At 34.2% G+C, this 14,357-nt stretch overlaps 1 protein-coding gene across 1 annotated transcript in view; it reads right to left on the bottom strand.

Moving 5' to 3' along the window:
• The window catches only part of GPC5 (glypican 5), a 1,460,926-nt gene that overhangs the window by 1,402,924 nt on the left and 43,645 nt on the right, over positions 1-14,357 (bottom strand). Inside the window, exon 2 of the mRNA XM_007960682.3 lies at positions 12,947-13,108. Within this exon, the coding sequence (XP_007958873.3) occupies positions 12,947-13,108 (162 nt within the window). The remainder of the gene's footprint in view (positions 1-12,946; positions 13,109-14,357) is intronic.

Genomic DNA, 14,357 nt, shown 5'->3' with positions numbered 1-14,357 from the left:
AAGAAACTAGACAGAAGGCTACATGATGTATGATTCAATTTATATAACACTCTAGAAAAGGCAAAATTAAAGAGACAAAGATCTAGGGTAACAATTTGGGGTGAGGAAAATATTCTCTAATTGTGGTGGTTGTTGCATGACTAAATAACATTTGTCAAAATTCACAGAAGGTCCACCCAAAAAGTATGCATTTTACTGTATGTTAATTGCCCCTACAATAAATATGATATTAAAGATGAACAGCAAGTGAGTGTGAATGAGATCAAGAAAGCAAGAAGATTGTAGACAATTTAAAAAGTAAGACTGTTGAAAAATATATTAAGAAAAATACCAGTAACTTGAGAGCTGAGATAGGTCTAGTTTAAAAATTGATTAAGGTAAGTGAATATGTCCCAAGAGCAATTATTCTGCTTATATTTCTTTTTGTTTTGAAATGATATAGATTCAGATGATGCTGCAAAGAAAAACAATGTACAGAGAAGTCCCTTGCACCCTTTACTCAGCCTCCCCCAGGGGTAGCATCTTGTGTAACTATAGTACAGTATCAAAACCAGGAAACTGACATTGGTAGAATCTACAGAGCTTACTCAGATTTTGTATGCACTTGTGTGTGTATTGTGTGTGTGTGTAGTGCTCTGCAATTTTATGACATGTAGCTTCATGTAACCATCACCACTATCAAGACACAGAACTGTTCCATTACCATAAAGCTCCCTCATACTACCCCTTCATAGACACGTCCACCTTTCCCTCTCCCCATCCCTAACCCCAGGGAACCACAATTTATCTTTCTCCATCTCTGTTATCTTGTTATTTCAAGAATGTTATATTTTTAATCAGCATAATTCCATTAAAATCCATCCAATTGTTTGCATGTATCAATAGTTGATTCCTTTTTATTGCTGAGTCATACTCCACGATATGGACATAACACAATGTGTTTATCCATTCACCTGTTGAAGGACATTCATTTCCTGTTTGGGGCTACTACAGATAAAGTTACTATGAACATTCGTGTATAGTTCTATGCATGAACATACTACTTCATTTCTCTGAATAAATGTCCAAGCGTGCATTTATTGGACAATACAATAAGTGCAGGTTTAATTTTAACAGAAACTGCCCAACTGTTTTCCAGACTGACTGTGCCATTTTACCTTACCATGAACAGTGCCTCAATGATCCAGTTTCTCTGCATCCTTGTCAGCAACTGGTGTTATTACTATTTTCATTTACGCCATACTTGATAGGGTGTAGTGATATCTCATTATAGCTTTGAATTATATTTCCATGAAAGCTAGATGTTGCATATCTTTTCATGTACTTAGTTGTCGTCATCTGCATACCCCTTCTGTAAAATGTCTATTCATATATTTTGTTCATTTTCTACTTAAAATGGGTTTTTTTAACTGCTGAATTTTTAACACAGTCTAGATACAAGTACTTCATCACATACGCAGTTTGTAATTATTTGCTTACAGTGTTTTCATTCTGTTAACTTTTCTCTGAACATGGTTTGTAATTTTCACAAGGCCCAATTTTCCCTTTTACGAAACACGTGTGTTCTTGTTGTCTAATCTAAGAACTATTCTTCTAGACCTAGGTCCCTACGATTCTTCCATTTTCTTTTCTAAAAGTTTCATAGTTTTACAGAAACTGTATGATCTATTTTGGGTTCATTTGTGTATAATGTATAAAGTTTAGGTTTCCCCTATGAATATTCAATTTCTCAACATAGTTTGTTGAAAAGGATATTCTTCCTCCATTGAATAGTCTTTGTACTTATGTCAAAATCAGGCACACTTGTGTAGGCCTGTTGTGGTGTTCTCTAATCTGTTCTATGTGTCCATCCCTCCGTCAATATCACATGCTTAATACTGTAGCTGTATAGCCTTATTATTAGGTAAAGTGATTCTTCCCACTTGTTTTTCAAAATTGTTTTAGCTATTCTAGGTCCTCTGCCTTTCCATATAAATTTTAGAAAAAGCTTAACTTAAATGAATACTACATTTAACATGCTTGGACACGTCGCTTTACAGTCTCTTTTAAAATTTTCCAATACACAGTTGGCTTTTTGTACCTATTGGTTCTACACCCATAGATTCAACCAACCATGTACTGAAAATACTCAGAAAAAGGAATTCCACAAAGCTCCAGAAAGCAAAACTTGCATTTGCCACACAGTAAATACTATGTTGAATCCATGCAAATGAAGTGATGTAGAGGTGTTTCATTATTTTAAGTAATCTAGAGATGACTTAAAGTATAAGGGAGGATTTCAGTAGGTTATACGCAAATACTATGCCATTTTATAAGACAGACCTGAGCTTCTGTGGATTTGGGTATTCAAGGGGGTCCTGGAACAAATCACCCCCCTGCCCAGATATCAAGGGTGTCTGTATACAACCAGTAGAAAACATATATTTAACCTAGTGCTGCCAAATTGCTTTCTAGAACAGTGGTACCAATCGTTAAATATATTCTTAAATATAATCTGCATTCAAAATACATAATTTCATTAAAATATACTAAATATATTGAGTAGAAGTTGCCAGATACATAGATAATTTAAGTCTACTTTGAAGGTTTATAATAAAAATAAAGCAGTTGGCCGAGATCATCCTAAAGCATTGCCCTGGGACTACAGCTAGTACCTAAGCACATCAAAAATCACAATGTGAACACAGCATTTACCATTCCTTCTTGAACCAATGGACACTTTTGAACCCCGCCCCGCTCCGCTTCTAAGTATGATTTGAAAAGCGGATTCCCAAATTATACTTTCCAGCGGCTTTAAGGGCCCACCTCCTTCTACACTAGCTTTCCTCATGTAAAGAGGAAACCCTGTACAATGTCTTACAGATATGCAACAACATTTCACATTTTCAGTAGGAAATGTAGATATACAACAGGTAATTTTATGAAACAATGATTAGCAACATTTAAACCAAAATAAAAAATTGTCCTAATAAAACATGGGCCTTCACAGCAATTCAGTGACATCTTAGATTAAATTTTATGCCATATTCTATCATGCACAAAACCTCTCACATTATTCTGAGGGCTATGCATGTATTTATTCTGTGCTGTTTTGAAAAGGACTAATTTGAAGTTAATGATACTATCTAGTAACTCACAAAGCATAATCAAAAAGCTTAGCTTTATGAAGACACATACCAACATAAACTACAAACAGCCCTGAATGTGATCAGAATGAATAAGTGGTGTCAAAAATTTAAAGCCTCTTCTATATATTCTCATTTGGAGAAGGACACTAATAAGACCACGGCATTTGTTAAGCCTGTCATTGAATAATTTCCCACGGACTCTGTATCTCTGCATGAGTTTGTTGGTTAAACCTTAGATTTTAGTATTCACATTGGTTTCCATTACAGTGAGAGTCAAAACATAGCAATTTAATACCACTTAATACAATTTGAAATTTCATTTCATTACCACTGGGCAGCAGAAAAATCTGCTTTAAAAATGCACCAAGTATTATTGTTCATCAAATAATTGTTCTCAATGGCTGGTCTTTGTGAATTTAGAGGGTATTTTTGCCCATAATCCTAAGCACTCACAATGTGACTCTTGGCAACCCCATCGGGCACAGTAATCCAAGGAGGGATCTAGGAGTTTGGACCACCAATGCCCTTCTCCTGCCGGGGCCCTGCAGCACTTCTGATAATGTGACAATTGGCTTCATACCATTTGCCATAACATGCTTAAAGAAAAGCTATCAGACAACTCCTGCCATGAAATGTTTTACTGCCTATCAAATATTGAGGAAAAAATATACTCCATTAATAAATAAAGAATAGCTAACATATGCTAAGTGCTCATTATGTACCGGGCACCAAACTAAGTACTTTACAGGGACTACCTCAATTAATCCTCATTAATTGTAGCCTAGAAGAAGGTACTATTATTGTTCCATTCTACAAGCAAGGATATTGAGGTCCAGCTAGAAGAAGTTACTATTGTTATCCCATTATACAAGCAAGGAAGACTGAGGCCCAGATGGCAAGTCTTGAAACCAGATCCAAACCCAGACCCTTTAACTCTAGACCCTTCTTCTTAAATCCTTAGGCATATTCCCTATCCTATCACAAAACCAGTTTCCCACACCAAAGATCAATGTTTGTTCTACTACAAAGCATGTTCAATTTATTTCTACTTAAGGAAAATAATATTGAATATGTTTCCTAAGTTAACATTCAAGTTAAGTTTATGCCCTGAGGGAATGAAGTTAAATAAAGAGTACAAGAAAACAGTATCCTTTAAGGTGCAAAAGTTCAATTATCTTTGTTTATACAAAAGTTAGCCCATAGGCAGCATTACCCTGGAAAAAAAATGAGTACAGCACAGCTATACAACAATTACCCTTTATTTACTGTTCTCACTCTCTGGGTCTTGAGATGCCATTTCAACCCTTTGCCTTCTGCATAAAAGCTATAGCCTCTATACCACATTTATTGCTACATATATTTTATGATAAAAGCATAAAGATATGCATGGGTAATTTCCCAGCATGAACAGCTACATTGAGAAATGGTTATAAAATTTAAGTCCTCTATTTGTCTGAGGAAAGAAAGGTATCTTATTTTCCATTTTATCTTATTCTTTTACCAAATCAATATTATGGAGGATGGTGTAATATTTTCATCTTAATCTGATATTTCCCCAAGTCTATAAAAAAAGCTGAAATATTAAGAACATTTCTACATTTTTAATAAACTATATTTCATAGTTTACAATGTTATGCCATTTTATAATTTTAAATTTTAAATTTGACAGTAATGTCACTTACACAAACTGCAAATATTTCTAATTAGATAACAAATAATATAATAAAAATATATCAGCCCAGCACGGTGGCTCATGTCTGTAATCCCAGCACTTTGGGAGGCTGAGGCGGGTGGATCACTTGAGGCCAGGAGTTTGAGACCAGCCTGGCCAACAAGGTGAAACCCTCTCTCTACTAAAAACACAAACAGAAATTAGCCCGATGTGGTGGCATACACCTATAATCCCAGCTACACAGGAGGCTGAGACATGAGAATTGCTTGAACCCAGGAAGTGAAGGTTGCAGTGAGCTAAGACCGTGCCACTGTATTTTTTCCTAAAATACTTAGTATAATAAAAAATCATTTAAATATATTTTGAATCTTGAAAAAATTATTAACTTTGCAGATTATTATTGATTTTAAAAGCAAACATTCCTAAGATAAATTAGTTCTGTTTTAAAATAAACTAATAATTATTTATTTCTTTCCATGGATTGCAAAAGTTAACATTTTGCAAAAACAAAAAGTGTTAATATTTGAAAACATTAAATGAACTCAATTTAACTAATACTAAAAATAAAAGATTATACACTTTGTCTATACGTTATGCAGGACCACTGTACTTTCTATGTTTGGTCTGAAAAAATCGTTGCTCCCAAAATATCTAACAGACAACAGGCTGATCAAAAAGTATGCAGTTTACATTCATTCTGAGAACCCTGTGGTGGGTATTTAATACTTCTCTGCTTATATAATAAATGTAAGGGACTGGAAGATACATTATCTCACTATCTGGGGAGAAGAGAGTATCACACAAGAGTGGGAGATCTCTGGGTCAGAGAGAATGATCTGAGAATGGTGGCTTCATGGATTGATGTTGGAGGACTGAAAAAGACTTGCAAAAATAGAAATCAACATTTAATTTGAAATTATTGAAAGTATGTGGTCTTTAGACTTTGTCTTCCTCTATCGCCATCATTTCATGAAAGTTATTTAACACATACATCATGAGTGGGTTGCATGTATATAACATGTGTGCGTTTTGGGAACTGGAAATTGGGGAAAAAATCATATACAGTTAATATGACAGGAAAGAGGCAGACAACAGCAAATTTTTAAAAAGCAAGGGAGCAGAGGTAGGAGTGACCATGTGACTGCAAGCTTTGTGATGTGCAGAAACTGCATGGGGAGCTTGGATTTCTACAGCACGTAAAAAGAAATTTGAATGACTTTAGTTAAAACTTTAAGATGTAGAAATCCAGTGTGATATCTGTGCCTAAGACAGAAATTTTAAATACATACAAAATGCAACAATATATATATATCCTCTCTAAGTGTGTACACATGTTGGTATGATGTATTCATAAGGGAAAATTTAAAAAAATACAAAATAAAGAACTGCATGTGAAGAGATATGCAGACACCTTAATAATCAGAGAGGACCACGCGTTTAGAAAACAAGATACAACATCATTATTAGTTCAGTAAAACTTTTAAAATTCTGACAATACTTAAGTGTCAGGAAAAGTACGAAAATATGAGAATGCACACAAACTACTGGAGTGAGTTTAAATTGGTTTTGCTACTTAGAAGAGCAATTTTAGAAAATACCTAGTAAAGTAAACAAGTGCATAGCCTATAAACCACAACTGTGCTTCTATGTGTGAACCCTGGGGAAACATGTACCCATGGAGATACGATCAAGAATGTTCACCGCAACATTTCAAGTGCAAAAATAGGTTAAAATTATTAAAATATCCATCAACAGAATAAATAAATGTCACATATTCATAAGAATGAATTTTATAAATCAAATCAAATGGATAAAAGGGATGGATAGACATACAGATTAATCTCAAAAACATAACTAGTTGTAATCTCACAAATGTCCTGTCCTTTTACTCAACACGTAAGTAGTGTTCAAGAGTCATCTCTATGATTCTCTCCGCATAAGATAAATGAATATAAGCATGACTGTAGTCCCAGCTCAGGAAGCTGAGGTTGGAGGATTATTTGAGCAACACAGTTTGAGCCCAGGAGTTTGAGAAATTGAATATCTTATTTTAAAAAGCAGGTGAATTGAGAACGAGAATATAAATGTAATTTGTATATTTTCTTCCTTTATGCTAACAGATACCAGCTACTGTTAAGGAAGAAGAAAGAAGGAGGGAAGGAGAGAGAGAATCTCTTGTTTTATTTCACAAGTCTTCTTGCTAAGTATCATTCATTTATTCATGCAGTTCATTTAATTATATTTGCTGAGTATCTGCTCTGAGTTTCAAAAATTAAAAACAAATAGCAAAATGATAAATATCTGATTAAATGTCAACTCACCTAGCCAATAGATGTACAGTTCTTACATTGAAAAGATTTAACTGAAAGTGTGTTTAATATAAAATCAAGAACTCTTTCACCAGCTATAAGCAAATTACTGTGCTTGCAAGATGAGATTACCATAACCATAAGTGATAGTATCATAACTATTATCTATCAGAACTAAAACAACTAAAAGTTTACTTCTTAAAGTTTAAAAAAGAAACTTGGAAAAGTAAACCTGATCTTAGATCTATAGTTAATATTTTTCTACTATTGATATTATTTCATGTGAAGCAAGCTTTATTTCCAGCTGAAAAGTAATTTAAGCTCTTGCAACTTTTATCTAGAACAGGAAAATTGCTTGGTTTCTAATAATTAACATAAGCCTGCTGACACAGATTCAAAAGAAACAATTTTTAACATTTCAGAGATAAAGGATAGTTGAATAAAGACCAATTGCACTGATAGCTGCTGTATTAAATAACACACTAAACCATGCACTGCCTAAAATTGAACAAGGAAAAGAATGCAATCCCATTCAGAATGCCATTGACATAAAAACTTTCATGTGCCCCTTTATAGTTTAGAAATTAATAAACTAATAAATATGTGGACATATTAGGAGTCTGAGTGATCCAGTAAAAGTAAAATGGATTTAACATTTTGACACTGTGTACAATCTAGTACCTAATGATGCTGGCACCCAGTAGGTGCTCAAAAGATATATTAAATGCATCAACAGAGGAGTAAAAGAAAGGAAGAAGATGGAGGGAGGGAAGAGAGAGGAAAGGAATCTCTCATTTTATTTCTGAACCATTTTCTTGTTAAGTACCATTCATTCATTCATTCATTCATTCCTTTATTCATACAGTTAATTTACTTACATTTGCTGTGTATCTGATCTCAGTGCTAGAGATAGAAACAAGCAAGTCTCCCCAACACTACCAGCATAGGCTGCCTGTTCTCTTAACCTTGATCAAGTAATTCTTAGTGTTAAAAATAGCAATACGTCTTTATCCTTCCTAGGATTTTTTTTGTTTTGTTTTGTTTTGTTTTTGAGATGGAATCTCGCTCTGTCGCCCAGGCTGGAGTGCAGTGGCGCGATCTGGGCTCACTGCAGGAAAAATTTTAAATATAGTCCACTTCTGTAAAGCATAGCTGAAGTAACTTAAATAAGATTAATGTACTCTATGCTTGATATTGTAACATTTATATAAATCTATTTGCCCTCATATTCATTAATATATTTGAATATTAACTATGTCCTGTGTCTTTTACTATGTGTGTGTGTGTGTGTGTGTATATATATACACACTTTAGTTTTACAGTAGCAGCTATACGATAGCTATACACTTTACAGTAAGTAGTATCTGTTAGCATAAAGGATAAAAATCCATAAGTTATATTCATGTTCTCAATTCATCTGCTTTTTAAATATATTTAATTTCAAGGATATTCCTACATTTCATTAAAAATAGACATCTATTTTTTAATAAATTCCTGAATCTAATATTTCAACCCCAGAGGACAGGCTTGCCAATCTTTCAAAAACATATAATCAAGGAATAAAAATTTAATTAGTCAAGAGATTAAATCAAAAAAATGTTAATTTTTGTTCTAACTATCCCTTACAGTTAGACGCTAGCAATAACATTCATTTTTTAGAATTTTACATTTCCAGTTATATATAGAGCTGGAAATTTTCCAGAATAAAGACTTAGTATCTACCATATATTTTAGAAATATATGAGCATAATGAAGTTGAGAGAAATAGGAAAAGTTTCATTTCTAAGGAAAGATATAACATTTTAACCTTATCTTCTAAATATTAACACAAAACACAAGCTTCCAATAGTGTCTTCCAAAATATTATTTTTTATTTTTTGAAAGTCATGTTGAAGTTTTTGCATAGTTAAAAATTATAAAACTAAATTTCATTATTTTATTTAAAGAGATTTAAAAACTGAAAAATATATAAGCTGGAAAAGAGTTGCTTTTTTACAGAAGATGACATATTCTCCGTCAGTTTCCCCTATTTCTCCATGCATCACACCATACTGTCATGTATAAATAAACAAAACATTTATAACAAATTTCCAAAATATTTTTAAAGCAGAAAATCTTATAGTCATAGCAAAACCACCAATGGGAAACAAATTCTCATATTATCCCAGGCTGTTCTGCTTTATTCATGAACATTACTAAGCCCCCGAAAATGAAGAACAGTTATTGTCTGCACTGTGACAAAGCCAACATTCCTCCTTGCAAACAGCACTACTTATTTATGAACAGCAACTGACATAAGGATAGCAGTTTGCTTTTTCTGCCCTATAAAATACTGCATGGACGATTGCCCTTAGAATATAGTGAAGTCCCAGGTCATAATCATGAGTCCTTCTAAAAACAGATTTTTGGCCAGGCATGGTGGCTCATGCCTATAATCCCAGCACTTCGGAAGAACAAAGTAGGTAGATAGGTTGAGCTCAAGAGTTCGAGACCAGACAGGGCAACATGGCAAAACCCCATCTCTACAAAATATCAAAAATGAGCCAGGCAAGGTGTCATAAGCCTGTAGTCCTAGCTACTCAGGAGGCTGTGGTAGGAGAATCACTTGAGCCTGCGAAGTTGAGGCTGCAGTGAGCCATGTGATCACATCATTGCACTTTGGACTGGGCAACAGAGTGAGACCCTGTCTCAAAAATTAATAATAGAAAAAATGAAAATAAATAAAAAATAAAAGCAGATTTTTGTCTGTTTTGTTCATTTTAAGAAAATGTGGGCCGGGCATGGTGGCTCACGTCTGTAATCCCAGCACTTTGAGAGGCCGAGGTGGGTAGATCATGCGGTCAGGAGTTCAAGACCAGCCTGGCCAACATGGTGAAACCCTGTCTCTCTACTAAAAATACAAAAATTAGTTGGGCGTGGTGGCGCGTGTCTGTAATCCCAGCTGCTCAGGAGGCTGAGGCAAGAGAATCACTTGAACCTGGGAGGCAGAGGTGGCAGTGAGCAGAGATCACACCACTGCACTCCAGCCTGGGTGACAAAATAAGACTCCATCGCAGAAAAAAAGAAAAAGAAAAAGAAAGAAAAGAAAAGAAAAAAGAAAAGAAGGAAGGAAAATCTGCCTAAAGCAAACACAAATAAATTTCTTTAAAAAACAGAGGAGTTGTCCTAGAGGCTAATTCTAGCCTAACTGGAATATTCACAGGCAGTGGACTACAGAGCCCAGTGTGAATTTCACATAGGCTAATCTTAGGTCTCTTCTAACAACAGCTGTCAGCATGGCTTCCTCTCTCCCGCATGCATTTCTAACCTCCCAGCTTTCATCTAACAACAGTGTGACTTCTGCTAAATCCACAGACCCAAGTGATCATCCTCATTGACTGTATTCAAAGGATTGCTCCAAAAAATACGTTTCTGTGGGGTCCCATAAGGTCCATGAGGGAAGAGACCATACTACATTCCAGTCCAATGTCTTTTATAACCTACAATATAACTCGGAAAGCAGATTAATATTGTTGAACTAGGAAATATAAATGAACTATTTGAAAACTAAAAAATCAAAATGTAGCAAATTTACTTATATCTTTTGAGAAGTTAATTGATTTCTCTATTAAATTTCTCTCAAGTAGACTGTTTCCCAAAAAAATGTATTGACTGCTTCCTTCTTATAAAAGCTTTATATTGTTTTCAGATATTTTAATTGCACAGAAACTAGATGGAGGGCATTTTACTTAATGATAAGGTAGCCTGCTCATTTATGATATGGCAAATTGATCCCTCGTATTGCTTTTGGCATATATGTTTAAGCTTGTTTTTACGGAAATAAGCTTAAAGCTACTTATTCAATTCGATAAAAGTGGGTATTCTTATAAGGGAATTTGGTTCCAGAAAAGTTAACCTTTAGGCAAATTTCTTTTAAATTTGTCTTCCCTTGTGATTCTTAAGTAAAACTTGACATCTACTAAGGAAGAAATAATTTATTATTAAGAAATCATATTTAAGAATGTCTCTATACTTTTTATAATTAATTTTTAAATAGCAAAACTCAACCTAATGAATAAAGCAGACATAATTTAGTAAACAGAAAACAAAGGTTCACATAAAATTAGCTGACACTTCAGTAGAGACGATCTCCTTAACATTTATTTCTACTACTGAGATAGTTATCACTAAACTTTTAGCAGTATCACCAAAACTTTTCACTAGCCTCAATCCATCTTAAAAATCTAAATATTCCAGGTTTCCTAACCCTTTGAATATAATGTGCTCTATCTTGATCACACATCCCAGATCCAATATGAATCCAGTTCACCGTTTTAAGCATACGCCCACCTACCACAAACTCCCTGTTCTGCTCAGACTGATATATTCACTGCACGGCCTCCAAAATGTATATTCCATATTGTACATATTATCCTTTTCATGAGAAGAAAATATAATTTTCTGTAGATGGTTAATGGCTTCTAACTCAGCTAAATCACAAATCTTTGTTTAAAATGTGTATCAGTACATTGTCCTCCAACAATTTCACCTGAATAAATCCTACAATAGAAATAAAGTTGTTTTGTGGGGCATCTAAAAAAGTAGCTAAATTAATAAAACCTTAAAATCTGACATTTCACACTTCCTACAAAAAAGCATTAATTCATCATGAACTACACTTTAACTTAAATTTTATTCTGATTTATTGCATTTATTTTATTTAATAACTATCATTTAAAAAATTAAAGAGCTCTGTGATTTACTTATATATGTACACAAAGCAAATTATTCAAATAGATTGACATTAATATACTTATTTAAAAGGAATACTAACAGAAGTTATACTCTGCACTGAACAAAAGTAATAATTTGAAAAGCTGTATAATCTAGATATTTTCATTCTAGTCATATACAGAATAGCTAACGCTTTATAAGAGGAAAAATAAATTAAGCTATTTTATTGTAATAATAAGGAATTTTATAGAAGAGATGACTAAAATAAGAAAAAGATCATGTATTTTTCAGTGTGCCTTGTAATTTTATAACCCATTAATTTTATATCTGAACATATTGCTTGAATTAAGGTTGAGTTCTGGTCTTAACTGACCCTTAAACATCCAATTAACATTTCCTATTTTACTATTTATCAGACTTGCTTGCACTTTGATATATTCCACTGGTGTTCTTATGAAAACCATATGAGGTTATAGAGAGGAAATTTCAAGAGTATTTCTTCAAATAACAGGGGCCTGTTGGGGGGTTGGGGGCAAGGGGAGGGAGAGCATTAGGACAAATACCTAACGCATGCAGGGTTCAAAACCTAGATGATGGGTTGACAGGTGCAGCAAACCATCATGGCACATGTATACCTATGTAACAAATCTGCATGTTTTGCACATGTATCTCAGAACTTAAAAGTAAAATTTTATATAAAATAAATTATGTGACATCCAAAAAAATTTTAATAGATGAATCTATAATTATCCAGTTAAAAGCAATGAAATTTTATGTTATAGAACTTTTCCATGAAATCTAATAATTATGTCTGTTCATATTAAAGTACAGCTATGGGTCAGAATGTTGGCAGACCTGGAAGAACCCTATAGCAGTATATATTTCCAACGACCATTTCACTAATATAACAGTCCAACTCAGTTTCCCCAGTCCCACTCAATATATATGCCCACAATGACCTCAGAAACAAGTTTCAAAGGTTAGAAAAAGTTAAAATCTCATTTTATACCACAATATTATGTAAATACAAGGAAATAAACCCAGTCAAGTTTGCCAATGTAACTATTTTAGGCAAATTTCATAACACAGCCGGTCCTTAGTTGCAGAATTCAAGATCCACTTACCTTGAAAAGCAGCCGCATTTCGAGATATTAGAAACTTCAATGCAGAGCTGGATGTTTGAAGGAACTGCTGCATATCCTGGTGAGCTGCAATCTGGTATCTTTCCTCCATCTTCCTGGTGCAACATGTAGGCTTTTTGGATATGCAAACCTGAAGATCAGGTCCTGGAACACACAATATTTTTCAGAATGATTACCTGTCAATTTAACAAGTATTACGTGTTTTATATCAGGTGTTATGACCAGTCCTACACACAAAGGACTCACATTCTCTGTGAGGAATGGATTTTCTAGAGTACTTGCCATAAGAAAGTTTCTCCATTGCCCATGAACACAGTCATGAACAAAATATTCTAAACCATTAACTCTTTGCTCAAATATTATATTAACTTCTTGGTCAAATATTAAGTATCTCCACACAATAGAAAGCAAATTAACTATTATGTAAGTACAGAGTTCAGTCAAGAAAAAGGCTTTGTTTGTGTGTGTGTGTATTTTTTTTTTTTTTTTGCTTATTTTATCAATTCAGTCGAAATTGTTTGAAATAAACATGTTATAGATAATTATGTGGACTAAAATAACTGCTTTTCATAGAGAAATGGAACCGAATTTTGAACATCACATAAAGGTCAAACAACTTGACCTGATTTCTCAGCTGCCATCAGGCTTGTGCTGCTTGTGAAGTAGGCGATCTCTGTGATAATGACATGCTGGGAGATCAAGGCCCCCATGGGCCCAAGCTCAGCATCCAAGATTCCACTTACTATATAGCTGGTGAGAGACAATTCAAACAATTAAAAGCACTTTTTAGTTGTACAATCATATTTAGAAAAATCCTGTGAAGATGTATATTCCATGAAATGCAAAGTTATTAAGACATGTAACCATAGTAAGCGTTACGGTTACCAAAAAACCTTTGCTAGTATCACTAAAGTCTCATCCTGGTAGTGACCCAGGACAAGCACCTGTATGCACAGCGGATACGCTAGAGGACAAAGAGGAAAAGATGTGGAGCACAGAGAGTGAGTGCCCAAAGAGGAAACCTGATGGAGAGAGTTGATGTCAGCCCCAGGGCATTCCAAGGCTACTAGATTATATGTAAAGCTCTGGACAATTTTATTTACATGATGGCCTAATATAATGCAGTTATTTCCTCACTTTAGAATAAGAAGAAAAATTGTGGCCCTAAATCTCTGGGAGTTTCACAGGTTCCACATTAGTTCTTCTTCAACCAATTTTAGATCAGCAAAATAGGTGCATGCAACAGACACACACACAAGACGCATGCACCTAACAGCCACCTTTCAAGCTCTTCCTACTTTTTCACACAGAGTTGGCCTCAGGTCTCACGTTTCCAAAAGTTGTTTCTGGGTCAGATGAAAATATGTGAAACCACTCTGAGCTTCCTGTCAAC

This window comes from Chlorocebus sabaeus, chromosome 3, assembly GCF_047675955.1.
Source record: "Chlorocebus sabaeus isolate Y175 chromosome 3, mChlSab1.0.hap1, whole genome shotgun sequence".
In the NCBI taxonomy this organism is placed as follows: domain Eukaryota; kingdom Metazoa; phylum Chordata; class Mammalia; order Primates; family Cercopithecidae; genus Chlorocebus; species Chlorocebus sabaeus.
Note: the sequence above shows the minus strand (reverse complement) of the source record. Positions and strands in the feature narration are given on the sequence as shown.